The sequence below is a fragment of the Monodelphis domestica genome, chromosome 6 (assembly GCF_027887165.1).
Source record: "Monodelphis domestica isolate mMonDom1 chromosome 6, mMonDom1.pri, whole genome shotgun sequence".
NCBI lineage: Eukaryota > Metazoa > Chordata > Mammalia > Didelphimorphia > Didelphidae > Monodelphis > Monodelphis domestica.
In genome coordinates, this window is record NC_077232.1 from 276,633,236 (window position 1) to 276,647,535 (window position 14,300).

A 14,300-nucleotide genomic window follows, 5' to 3' on the forward strand; every position below is an offset into this window, starting at 1 on the left:
TTTAAAAAATTAAAAGAAAATTGGAAGTAAATGCCAGCCACGGTCAAATTAAAAGCAAGAATATGATTTAGATGGCTGGATGAGGGCTGCTGAAGAAATCCTAGCCGTGCCATGCTTGTCAACCCTCAAGTGAACTGGCCACATTCACTTCTTTATGAAGGGTACTCAGGCTTGTGATTTTTTTTTTTCAGTTCCATGCAATTGCAGTGTCAACCAGGCCCCAATTATTGGTTGGCTTGCCTAAACTAAGCCCGTCTCAGCACATGGCAGTCCTTACAAAGCAACTCCTCCAGTGTATGGCCTGTAGCCAGCTTCTGCCATTCAAGGGGTCCATGTTAGCGCTGGCTATGGTCAGTTTGGAGATGGAGAAGCTCATTCCTGATTGGCTGGCTCTTACAATTGAGCTGCTTCAGAAGGCACAGGTAGGTATAAGTTTAGTAGCTGTTTTCTGAACTTATTTTGAAATCAGGGGAAATAATTTTTTTTCATTTCAGTTCCATCTCATAGTAGAATGCTCAATCCAGTGAGCCAGACCATTCTTTCCCCCTTTTATTCTGGTTAATTCTCCTTTCCTGCAACACACACCTCCTGAAACAATTTTTAGCAGTTCATGTGATTCTTGTTGATACATGCTCTTTTGACTTATTAGTCAAAAAGAAGAGTGCTAGTACAGTTACTTTCAAGGTAGTTGTTATATGCTCCATCATGCAGTCACTGTTGTTTAGAAACACACAGGCAGCAAGAAACTACTTGTCAGAGAAATAAATAATTCATCTTTGTTGTAAATGAAAAAGTTATTACTTTATTCAGCACATCCTTTCCAAACCTGGGATAGGAATTTATGGCCCAATTTTAAAATGTGTTTGAAAATCTTAGTTTTCTAAACTAATTTTTGTTTTAGCTAAATAATTGTGAAATCATATGTAAATTGAGAATTCTAACTGATGTGCAAAGGGACAGGTGGGATTTTAATGGAGACGCAAGTACTTGGACAGAGTAACAATACAGAGATATTCTGACCTTTGGGTGGCATTCTCTACTCCCTCCTTTTCACTCCCCCTGCTCAGGGTTCTTAGATTCTTAAATTCTTCATTTTACACTGAAATAGAAATTATTAAAACTTAGAAGTCCATCCCCAACCCCCCCAGCTTTAGTTTTTTTGTGAGTGGAATAGGATTTGAAAGGATCATGATAGCCTAGAGTCACACTAACAGTGTTGGGAGCAACATCAAGGAAATAGGAGTTGTATATGAAATGTCAATGTCAGCAAAAAAAAAAAAGAAACTGAAAGGATAAAATATTAAGAACCATTTATAGAATTCTGTCTATATGGATTTTTACTTTTATGAACATAGTTTCTACATGCCAGAAGAACAATATCTGTTAAAAAAATTTCTAATTGTTTTTGCTTTGGTTAGTTAGTCAGTAAAGCAGCATTTATTAATTTCCACTACATGCTAGGTAGTTTGGAGACAGGAAGAAAAAAATGAAATAGTTCCTGACCAGGGAGGTGAGCATGTGAGGTAGTAAAAGTGACAGTCAAAGAACCAAGGCAGAGTTTATGTAGTCATTCTTACTTTGGACTTGATGAAAGTTCCCAGTGAAATGAGTACTTTTGGAAACAAAATATCCTAGGTATAATAGTGAACAGTTTGCTTTTTCTTCACAGTGTATAAGAAATTCAATATGGTATTCTTCATATTTGTGTTTCCTTTTGGCCTTTCTTTTCTGTGTATTTTTTAAAATGCTTCACTACCCAACAGGGTGGCATCCTTATCATTAGCTTGCTATTCAGGTCACCTTCCCATTGGGAAAAAAATAAAAGAAAAACCGTAGTAACAGATCAAATACATTGCCACATTAGCTGTTTCCACAGGGACATATTCCATCCCATATCTCGATTCTGTATCACCTCTTGTCAGGAGCAGGGTCAGCACACTTCTTTTGACCTCAGGATTATGTATACTCACTGCATTGAGCACAGCTTTTCTGTTTACCAAAGTAGTTTCTCTTTATAGAGTCATGATTGGATTCTGTTAACTTCCTCCTGTGTCAATTCTTCCACATCTTTCCAGGATTCTCTGATACTTTGCTCATGAAGAATGAGTTAACGGTGCTTTACAAGTAGGAGTAGAGAAGGCAGTCTTTCCCAGAGGTTGGAAAGGCATGCATGAGCAGAGATTTAACCCTGGGGAAGTTTAGGACACATATTCTACAAGTAGTCTTCTTTGGCTGTAGTTAGGGTAAGTGGTAGCTAGCTTGTCTGGAGGGTATTGAATGCCAGGCTGAGAAGTTTACACTTCATTTGATCATATAGCCAAGCAATTCAATTGGATTCAAATGGATATGGAAATGTTAGGCTCATGATAAGAGGTACATCAGATTTGAAATGGCAAAGTGGGGTACTGGATGTAGGAACACCAGTTAAGATGATTTTTCAATGGGTTGGGCTGTAAGGGTCTAACCAAGGTGGTGGGAGTTGGAATGACTGGTCTTGTCCAACTCTAAATCTATGGCCCTCCAAAGGTCTTTAGAGGAAGAATCGTTAGGACTTGAACAAGTGACTGGAGTGGGAGAGACATGGAAAGTGGTAGAGCTAGTGGGACTTAAGGTTTTCTATTTGGGTAATTAATAGGAATTTAGAAAATAAGCTCCTTGTGAGCTCCCCCCGCCCCCCTTGTGTTCTGAGGGTATAATGCAAATCATATGCTTAGGAAGTGCTTAATAGAGCAGAAGGAAATCAAAGTGAAGACTTGATTTGAGTAGGAATTTGAGGAGTTCATTTTAAACATGTTGAGTTTGAAATGCCAGTGTTCAAGCAGGAAGGGAAGAAGTTAGGGCTAGTGGTGACTGACTAAATGGAGAGAGTGTGTCAAGAACAGGAGGCAGCCAAGGTTGTGGCTAGTAGCATGAGCCCAGCATGTCAGACAAGTGGTCATGTGCCTCTGCTTAAAGGCTGCAGGTTCAGGAAGAACCCATTGCCTCAAGAGTCAGGCCCACTTACTTTGGGGTAGGCAGTTTTCCCTACATCAAACTTAAATGTGTCTCATTGCTGCTTCTACTCAATGCTCCCAGATGCTTTTTTAGGGCCAGAGTAAGTCAAATTGCAAAATGTTCATATGCAAACCTTCCAGTTATTCACTGGGTTTCATACACTCCTGTCTCTTCTGAGTCACTTCCATCTACTAATATTGTTGAAGTTAACTCATGTCTAGAGGATGTCAGCCAGGATGGCGAAAGGCCTTGGTTATGTGTCATAAATACCCAAGGAACTGGGAAAGTTAATTGGTGAACCTGGTGAAGAAAAAGACTCAGGGAGACATAATAAATATCTGCATGTATTCTCACTTAGAAGAAGCAGGACAATGGATTGAAGTTTCAAAGAGATGCAGGCTTAATGTCTGGGAAAATATCCTTACGTTTCAATGTGTCTAGAAAGGGAATGGCTTGTCTCAAAGTGGTGCTGAGTTTCCTATGTATAGGTCTTCAAGATAGGCTCATTGACCACTTGTGTGTCACTGTCAGGATTCCTTGGGAGCAGGGTGGTAAGTTAGATTAGGTCTTCCAGATCACTTCCAGATTGAAAGGGTTTGAATCCAGGCTCTCTTGATCCATAGTCCAGTGGTCTTATTCTGTGCCATGCTGCCTTTTCCTATATTTTAAAAAATTCCCTGAGTCTGTAAACTGATTAGCCCTCAGAGCAAGGGCTGCTAACATGGATGTCATGCTACTGTTTTCCGGTTTAGATGGACAGTGGCCAGCTGATCCACTGTCGGGAGCTTGTGGCCCATCAGCTTTCTGTCCTCCAGTCTTCCCTGCCTCTCAATCCTGTCTATGTCTACCACCCTCTCAAGCACAGCCTGGCAACCTGCGACCGAGGAGTGTGCAGATCACACTCCTCCTCTTCTCCAGGCCCAGATCTCTCCAAGGACAACAGCAAACCAGAAGTGCCAGTCAGAGGTACAACTGTCTTCTACCAACACCTGCTAGCCACCACTGGATGCAAGCATGCCTCTGCTAAACGCAAAGTGGAAGAAATGGAAGTAGATGATTTCTATGATGGAATCAAGCGTCTCTACAATGAAGATAATGCTTCCGAAAACATGGGTTCTGTGTGCAGCACTGATTTATCAAGGCAAGAGGGACATGCTTCCCCTTGTCCACCTTTGCAGCCTGTTTCTGTCTTATAGTAACAGTATGTATTACCTCTAAGTAAACTTGAGGAAAACTACTCTGGGAATAGAAACATGCGAAACCAAGCAAAGATGTATAAGGGGCATACCTTATCAGACTGAACTGAAGTGAGCCAGAAAACCTTGTATTCCTATGCGGCTAATTCACCTATTATTTAAGCACTTAAAACATTGAAAAAAGTATAAAAAATATAAAAAAATATAAAAAATCAAACAAAAAAAGTAGCAAAAAATTTCTTTCTAGTTCCGGTTCTCTGCTGAAATTGAATGTAACTTGTCCATTTCAAAGTTCATATTTACTATTAAAAAATTCAAAATTTATTAGCCAGATGGAGCCTAACAATCTGATTTCCATTTCTTCTTGCTTCAGCCTGCTCTTTTCCTTAACTTAGCCTTGTGCATGTTGTTTTGTGCTTTGACCTCACATCAGAAAATTGTTTCATTAAGCTCTTTGGTGTTCAAAGTTGTTTAAATGTGACAGATGACCCAGATTTGGATTTTGCCTAATCTGAAAAGGAAGGGCCCTTTTGCACTGTTGCTCATGTGCAGGAAGTGCTAGCCAAGGTGCACACAGGTGACCATGTTGATTAGAATTTCAATAGGGATGTAAAAAATGTTGAATCATTTGGATCTCTTGACATTGGAAACTAAATTATTGTTTAAAATTTTTTTTAGTCTTTAAAGTGAAACCTAAAAGTAAAATGTGATTAGGGCAATCTTGATTTAGATTTCTAAAAGTCACTTTTGGAATTTGTAAAAGAGTCTGTGATAAAGTTATTAATATTTTGGGGATGCCTCAGATAAACTGCTATTTTGTAACCAATCATACTTTTCACTTGATTATAATCAGTAAGAGATGCTGCTTGTCTAGATGTTGGAGCAGTCGTGCGATTTTGAATCTTGAATGTGTTTATTATCAACTTTAGTACCTAAAGTTTTGTTGTTTTAACTAAAAAAAATTCTGATAGCTTTTCCCCTTCCTATGTATTATCTCTTAATGACCCCTTCTGGATCTTGAGCTCTCTCCACAGTCTGAAGAAGGTATTGCACTCAAAACCATTGTACTGATGAAAGCCTTCTGGTAGCAATAAAAAAGTTGTCCTTGCCTTGGTGTCTTTTAACTTCTTTCTCATTTGTGAAACGGTGAAAGTTCTGCATGGCTGAATTATTTCCCACAAAGCAGTGCTGTATCAATTGAAATGAATGAAAAAGTCATAAAAATTAAGGGACTATTTTTGTGGGCCAGCTCAGCAAGAGTTGCCAGCATGACTCAGGCTAATCCACTTGTTTGCACATTTGCCGTGGATATAATAAGAGGTGTGAGCTAAATTTTGCAAAAGGAGGAAAATAAGTACACATTCAGATTTATTGCTTGATAGGATGTAATCAAGGCTAGTCCTTTGTAAATAGTCTGTTTTTATCTTTGAATATTTGTGATCTCATTGCTAGAGAAAGACTAGACCAATTTTTATGTCATTTATTCTTCAAACTAGTCCATTATGTTTAAGACTAAAATAATAGGAAAAACTACTCCCACTTTCTGTAATGTTAATGGTGAGCAACTTGAAAGGGATCATTATTCAAAGGAAGAACTGGAAGCTACCACTGCTTTTAAACTAATTTTTCAATAAAGGGTCCTTTTGCTTAAGAATTTCACGTGATAAACTATATAGAATTCCAGAATACATTAGCTATTGCTAAGGCTTAATTCTTTTCTGTCATGTGACAAAATTCATGTTTATTTTGCAGCGCTGAAGATTTTGTGACCTAGTCTTGGTCTTGAGTGACAGGTGACAAAACTGACAGTGGCTTCTCCTAAGTTAACAGAAAGTAACTGGCCTTGGAATAAAATTTATTTCCTAGCTTACTTGAAGAGGGTCCTTATTTGTGTTGATTTTTGAAGAGAGAACTAGATTTCTAAAGGCACTTCTAATTTGATGAAAAATGATTAAGCCCCTTCCATGTGTCCACATTCTCCATGAAGAAATATGTTTGTACAGTAATAATTAATAGTTGACATGCTACTTTGTGGCTTACAGAGCTTCACACCTAGTTTTGATTATCCCCATTTTACACATGAGGGAACTGAGGTTTAAAGAAGAAAGAATCAAACCATTTCTCCTGTCTGAATCCCATACCTACACTACTTTGCTCCTCAGAGAAGTTGAATGAAGCAAAGGAAAGAAGTGTTCTGGGAATATTAAAAGAGAGACAAAGCAGTGACGAATTTCCCATTAAAAAATCTTCAGGTTTAAATCTTCATTGACAACTTGTGTATTATCATCAGGATTCCTTGGTGAGTCATACAAAGTAGTCAGAAAGCAGGGTTGGAGGGTCTTAGATTTTAGGATTATCTCAGTTTTAAGTTTTTGTTGGGTGTGTTATCACCTACATGAGCATATCTCCAATGACATAACCTTGTTCTATTCTCTCAGGCTATGTGAAGTCTTAGGTAGTTGCAAAGGAGGGGACATTGCTTGTGCGTGGTGGGGATGGTTGCTGACAGTTTGCCTAGGAAGCTCTATTGGTACTCCTGAAATTCCATGCCTAATGAAATTTCATAAGTTGTGATGTGAATAAACCTGATATTTGTTACACAATGCATTTTCACAAAGAAAACAAGGTTGGTTTTTCCCAGCATGTCACAGAATCGTAATAAATTTAATTTAGCAAAATAATAGTGGCTCCAGCACTTGGAGATTTGCAGAGTATATGCATACATGCTTTCACTTGGTCTTCTCAGCAATCCTGTAAGGTAAGTCCTACAAGTATCATTGTCTCCATTCTACAAATGAGGAAACTGAGGTGATTATTATCACACAGATGCCAATAAACTGTTTGAAGTGAGATTTGAACCCCCATATCTCTTGACTCCAAGCCTTCTATTAATTACTTCATACCATGTTGCCTATTGTTTCTTTGGGAAAATTTGTGAAGTTTCAACTAGGGGTTGTGGTTCTTTGTTTCCTGTCATAAATCTAGTTGTGGGTATTCCATTGCTAAAGACCCTAGAAAATGAGAAGTGTGTGTGTGGGTGAGTACAGGAGTCAGAGGCATCAGCTCTTCAGCAAACTTCTTTCCTTCTTGGTCTTGAGGGATGGGACATGTGGGATGCCGTCACCTGTTTTTGGAAGGAAGGTGGCTCATAATTCTGGTCACATTGTTGCACGGAGATGTGTATTCATAATTAAGAATGAAATATCACTCTTAGTAGTCTTATGTAGATGCTTCTAATTCTAGGTCTTTTCTTTATGAATTATTTGTTTCCCCCAAATTTTTAAACAATACTAGCTAGGTAAGTCTGTTAGATCATTTCTTATTTAACTATTGAAAATATTTTCAAAAAGGACCAGAAATAAGGCAATGTCTAGTTAAAGATCATTTGAATATAAATGGACATTCTTTTTTAGAATATATTTAATTTTTAGTACCCATTGCCACTTTTTACCACTAGATAACATTAAGATTTAAAAAAATCAATCTGGCCTCAAGACACTTCCCAGCTGTGTGACCCTGGGCAAGTCACTTGACCCCCATTGCCTAGCCCTTACCACTCTTCTGCCTTGGAGCCAATTGTACACAGTATTGACTCCAAGACGGAAGGTAAGGGTTTAAAATAAATAAATAAATAAAAATTAAAAAAAAGATTTAAAAAATCTTTTTGCAGTTTATGCCATCATTAAAATTAATTTTTGTTAATCTCTTTTCAGTTCTTTTGTTCCACTAATTCTCCTTTTCACTCCATTATATGGAATTCATTTTGGTGCAGTGTGTAGGAATATGTCAACTCTCAATAAGAAGCAATTTTGGACATTCATTTCATTGAGAGGTCCCTCCCTTATCCCACCACTTTTTTTTTTTACTTTTAAAAAAGCCTTTAAAATATTTAAAAATGTGAAACACCATCTATTTAAAAAAAGTAAGATGTACAACTCTGATAATTGGAAAAAAAAGACAAAAAAAGTATACCCTTCTAGATTTGTAGTCCATTTGCATATAAAGACTTCTGCTTTCTGTTCCATTCACTCCATGGTTTTCATTCATTTGTATCTTTAGACTACTAGGGAATAATTCTTAATGTTAGAAATTTGCATTACTTCCTTAAAATTTTTGAATACTTTGCTTCTGTCAGAAAACAACAAAAACATTTTCAGACTTTTCAATTCTGAATGCATTGATATCTCCTATAATTTCTATTGAATAGCTAAAATATTTTCATATATTTCTACACATGAAGTAATTAAGCTTCTCTGAATGAGATCTTTTTTTTTTTTTTAAGATAACTCATTTGAAATTGTGGCATATGGTGTAAAATGTGGCTCTTGATTTTTTTTTTCTTTGACCAAGCTACTATTCACATGGTCTTTATTGGATGACTCCCTTCTCTTGTGTGTGTGATCTTGGATTTTCCAAATGCTAGTTTTATCTTGTATTTGTGTGACATCCCTGAGTTGTGAGGCACCCAGTTTCTATCTTTGGATATTCCACATTGGGTCAGGTATTGCCTATATATTAAAGCCCTATGGCCAAGGTATGGCTCACCTTTCCGCTTAATCCTAGTAACTGGAAACATTACTTTTAAGTCATATCCCTTTATTTTTCCCAAGCTTATTCAGATTTGCAAAAATACTGCTCATCTGTGAGTTCAGAAATATTCTCCAGCCATCTTTCATTAGCAGTTTTCTTGATGTGAACCATGAAGTTGTAAAAAGGGGATTAATCGATAGTCTGTTCCATGTCTTCTTGGTGAAGAACCATTCAAACCATTGTTTTTTCTTTTTTCTTTTTTTTTTTTTAAGTTTCATGTAAACCAGAGATAAACTTGAGTAACAGAATTAGAATTAAAATTCTAGCACCTCCCCATGGAAAAATAACATGTATCCAGCCTCTCCTTCCCAGAAAAAGCACTTGGCTATTGAGATGGTGTGAAAGCATTTTGGACATTTATTAATTTTTTAAACATTATCTAAAGAATCTTTTAAGAAAAGTTCTTTATATCTTGGAATATGCCAATGACAGTGGAAAGAAAATTCTTTGGTTCTTTGTTTTTCAGTAATCCTCAAAGTAAGAGGGAGGAATACTTTTGCAAATTTCTTTAAAAAGGAGATATCTGGTCAAGAAGAAATAGATCTAATAATTGCTCCCATTTTATTTAACGATTTCCAGACTACATTCAAAACTTAATACCATTGAATAGTCAGTGCAAATAGAAAATTTCACTTAATGCCGACCAACACAGCTTAAAAAACCACACTTGAACTGTAACTGGCATATTTCAACCTTTGGTCTTCAGTGATTAAGGAAGCTGTAATTCAGAAAGCCATGTGCTTTCTCCTTGGGCCCCTCAAACTTCTTCCCCTTTGTGAATGAACAGAGAACCTGATAAAATTCAGGCTAAAGGCATAGAAAATGGTACTCTTCTAGGTATTGGTGCTTCAAAGCCTAGTTCAGTTGAACAGATAGCAAGAAAACTTCTATTTACTCAGTTGAATTGAGCAAGCAAGTCAATAAGGTCTTGAGCAATATCATCCAAAGAGACATTCTCCCTGAAAGCAGCCTGTCCTATTCAGGAAGGAAGCTCTTGCACATCCTAAACACTGGGTATGGCGATTTGACTATTTTTTTCTTGGTGGAGTATGCAACATTATTTAGTGATCTCAAGGAAAGTGGGCTAGAACATTAACAGGACATTGTGGATTCAAATTGGAGATCAAAAGGAGCTTTAGGAGAACTTTTTGTGAATGAGCAAAGTGCTAAGGAATCCTCTGAGAATCATTCTTGCCATACACTTTTAATCTGGGTGTTTTGCTAAAGAGTAGGTTGATTGTTTCCCCTTCTGCTTAGCAATAGTTGGATGCTCTTAGTGGCATTGCCAGATCTTTACATCACCACCACCTGCTCCCAGTCATCCATGGCACTAGGCTTGAGGCTGCTTTTTCTGTTTTGTATATATGGCTTATCCTTATTCACCTTTCAGCCTATCTTTATTGTCAAAACATTCCTTTACTACTTCCTGGACTTAACAGTTTAAGCCACAAACCCTTTTCAACCCTTCGTTTCCCCTATGGCTTGGACTATTGTATGTCTCTGGCCCGTGAATTTTGCCTCCTTAGTTTTAAGCTCCTCAAGTTTTGGTCCAAAGTGTTTGGGGTTAAATATGGTATAGCAGAGACTTGCCAAATATAATTTTATCTAGGCCCATCTAGAAAGAGTAACCTGGGGGAAAGAAATTGGACAGTTCTGAACCTATCCCTGATTATAGATCAGATCCCAGTGTTGGCTTTCTTTGAATGGAATGGAGGGTTACAGTATCATTCATCTTAAAAGTGCATCCCTCTTTGCTTAGTTCCATCTGACTCAGGAAGTATTATCTCTCCATTTCTTTTCATGAAGTAGACAAAGGCATCCAGATGCCAGTGTCAACTCTTAAGTTTCAGGAGGCCTATGGTATGTATATCTGTTTAACCAGAAACCTTATTAGCACATTCAAACTGTGGCAAGTAAAAAAGTTGCCCAGAGTTCCAAACTGGAGAAAACCAGACCTATACAACGAAACATTTGCATACTTTTAAATAGGAAGGTACCATTAAACAGCCCAACAAAATAACACTTATTTTGAAGTGATCTCATGGATACAGGGAGATATCTATAATTAACATTGGTACTACTGCCCCTCAATTGAAGCCTTTATGTGGTTTAGTAAACCTAGACTGGTTTAGTCCCTTTTGTAGTGATATATGCCTCTGAGCAGACTGTTTATGATTCACTCATTTGTTGTATGCATGCTAGAGATATTCCGGTGTAAGTGTTATTTCTGAAGCGCCCCTCTTCTCCCTTTTCCTCCCTTCCCAAATAAAACCAAACCAGGAAAATTTATTGGGACACCTCGCTGACAGATACTGTAGAAGGGCACTATTTGATCAAAATGATCCTCTGTAATGTTGCCACAGCCTCCTCCTTTATAATGACAGTGGAAAATACTGGCTTCCTTCCACTCCAGAGATATGGGGAGATAGAAATCAAAATGTGTGGAGGCTTCCTAACGAGTTAAATTCAATTCCCCCAGCAATGTAGGATAAATGACAGATTACTTAGGTCTCATCTGATAGGGATTTTAGACAGGATAGTGTTAAATTAGTGGGAAGTACTTAGATGGCTAAAAGGAGGTTTGCTGAGAGGGAAGAGCAAAAACATTTTGAATAAGCCTCTATTTTTGTGCATTGCTGTCCCATTTATTCCTTTTTGAATCTTAATTTTCTAGAAGCAGATTTTGTTTGCTTACATAATAACTTTTCATCTCCCAGGAGACTTGCTTGTCTAGCCTATGTCATCAACCATCCTATTCGTTTTTTTTTTTGTTTTTAATGCTTATTTCCAAATATCCTTATAGTCCCTAGAAGTGAAAGAGGAGGCTAATCATTCCTAGTTTCACATCCCCATATTTAATAATGCATTTTATGGCACATTTCTTGTGTTTAAGAGAATGAGAAGAGGGAGAACTTTTTAAGTAAGATTCTCAAGTTCTTTAACTGGCAGATTCCAGTGGAAGCCTCGGACATCTAAAAAGCAAAATTAGGGTGGGGGCGGGGTGGAGGAAGAACATAGCTGTGTTGTTCTCCTTTTACCATTTGCAGTGGCTGTCTGCATTTGGGCAATGAGTAAGGTAGGTTTGTATTTGGCTCCTAGGTGAGGATAATTCTGAATGTAAATACCTAATCTGGGAAAGGAAAGTTACGTAGTGGATCAAAGACTTCAGTGTAATCAAGTGCTACAACCAACTACAGAAACATAATTTGTTTGTTGTGAGTGTCAGCTTTACTTGTACCTTAAAGAATACTCCATGAAAGAATTCCTTCTCCTTAGGCAGAGGTCAAAATGAAGGTGGAAAAGATAGCCATTGTTTTTCTGCCCATTAAGCCAATCATTTAAGTGCTAATGAATCTAAACAAACAAGGTATTTTTCAATTAAGAAGTTAATTTCTGCCACTAGGAGCTCCATTAAGGTTTCCTTTAAATCTTAGGATCTTTAAGAAAGAGGAGTGAACATCCTGGTGAAGAATTCAGAGAGGATATTAGAGGAGAAGGAGCATCACTGCAACCCAAAAGGAAAGAGCTAACCTTCTTCATTAGGTCAGCTGTGCATATGATGGAAACAAGTTCTCAGTAGGACATTATTTGTAAAACACCCAATTTGCGAATAGCCAACATGGGATGCATAGAGAAATAATTGAGAAAACCCAACAATTTTTTTCAATGGATACCAAACTTTTTAAAAATACCCTTTTGGTTCAACATGGCTGGAAAATGTGTGACCTGTTCTTGGCTGCTTCAACTTAATGGAAGAAGTATCCTTTTTTCTGGGTGCTGTCCAGAAGCAGTTCATCTTTTCATTTTGGCTGATATCAGTAAAAACTCTTACCCAGCAGTGGGTATTCAACAGTTTCTTGGAAATTTCATGTTTAGATAACTGCATGCTGTCAGTAAAATATTGTTTTCTAGATTCAGCCAAGTAATAATGAATAATATCACTGGTATCATGTACATGGAGCCTCTCATGGTGATAAAAGATTGTTGCTGTATACGTATGGTCAGTAATAGCATCAGAACAGGAATTATGTATGATATTTGATTAAACTAATAGAAAGGAGTTTAGTAAATGCTCTGAAAAGAAATTTCCTTGGACAGTCACATTTTTGGTAGAGGTTCTGAAATGAATAAAGGTACTTGTGAACTTAAGTGAACTAGCCAAAATATCTTAAGGAATAAGATATTTCACAAACATTCAGCAAGTTTACATAACCCGGTTAGGCTTTGTAAGGCTTTGGCCTCAACCAATATACTTCTCTTCCCACCAGCTCTCATAACCCAGATAGGAGACTTTGATCTATATGATAGATCATTATTACAAACAAATGGAGCTTGTGGCTTTAGGATGACAAGGAATTTTCTAGCACAGGTGAACTTATTATTCATAAAAAAAATTCAAGGTAGAAGAGTTTTTTCCGTCTACTCATTTAATTGCCCCAAGTAAACCATTCAGGGATTCAAATGGTTCCATCTATAGAAAAGCCACTTGAAAATAAAATGTTCACTTACTTAAAGCTAAGGAAGGCATACTGTACTCTCCTTATTCCATTGTAGGATTTTGCTTTAGGCTACTGTCCAGAGTGGGTAGGTGAAAGGCCTCCAATCTAAATTTCCATAATCTACTGAAGAGCATGAGATGCTGTAACAGTAATGAAGCAACATTTAAAAAAGAAAAAAAATGAGACTGGTTGGACAGATCCATGAAGATCTTAATTATGAAGTGTGAACACTTTGAGTCAACTGCTGACATTTCTCTTAAAATGGGAATTTTTTTGTACAACAACAAATCTGATTTCTCTAAAAAAGACAGTGCTAGAAATTCATGGGTTGAGAGTAATTTGTTGTGGTGCTATATATTTTTTAAAATAAAACTATCCATTCTACACTTTGGTATCCCATGTTTCTCCACCTTTACAGACTTAGCAAGAGGAAGAAACTTTAGAATGTTCCTATGGAATCCTGTAGAAATTAAGTATACTCAAGGAAGTCTCAAAGAAAAGAATTCTAGAAAACTCTGGTGTGTGACATTTTCACCAAAAATTTGTGAACTGAATTGCACACCTGTGTGTGCACAGAAATATAATCCACATAAAAGAATAGAGGTGAGAGGCTTAGCCATTAAAAGTTCAAGACAAGGTAGGAAGGGGTTTCATTTGGGGTTATTACTCTGTTGGAACCAAAAGTAAGAATGGCCTGGCAAGGGGACAAGAGGTTCTAATTTACTAGTTTTGCTAATCCTAGGCATTTGTTGTGTTTGGGCCTTATTTCTCTTGAGACTAATAATTAAAAATAGGGCTTTTGGCCTGTGATCTAGCAATACACAATGGCTTTGTGATTATCAGTTAGAATAAGGAAAGGTATTAATAGATCACATCCATCTTACAAGTTTTGGCACTTGATTTACTCCTAGATGAATGTAAGGATAGGTACACTTTTGATATCAGACCTACACTTTGTTTACGAAAACACATGTGGCTTGAAGTTAAAGGGGGGAAACCACCCAAATAACTTGTTACAGGG

General features: G+C 37.2%; 1 protein-coding gene across 3 annotated transcripts in view; it reads left to right on the forward strand.

Annotated features, from left to right (window-relative positions):
• CCNI (cyclin I) overlaps positions 1 to 5,299 on the forward strand; it is a 45,606-nt gene extending 40,307 nt beyond the window's left edge. For all 3 annotated transcript variants that reach the window (XM_056803253.1, XM_056803254.1, XM_056803255.1), the window contains 2 exons: positions 192 to 422; positions 3,747 to 5,299. In XM_056803253.1, coding sequence (XP_056659231.1) covers positions 192 to 422; positions 3,747 to 4,190 — 675 coding nt within the window. In that variant the 3' untranslated portion in view covers positions 4,191 to 5,299. The remainder of the gene's footprint in view (positions 1 to 191; positions 423 to 3,746) is intronic.
• Positions 5,300 to 14,300: the final 9,001 nt, after the last annotated feature.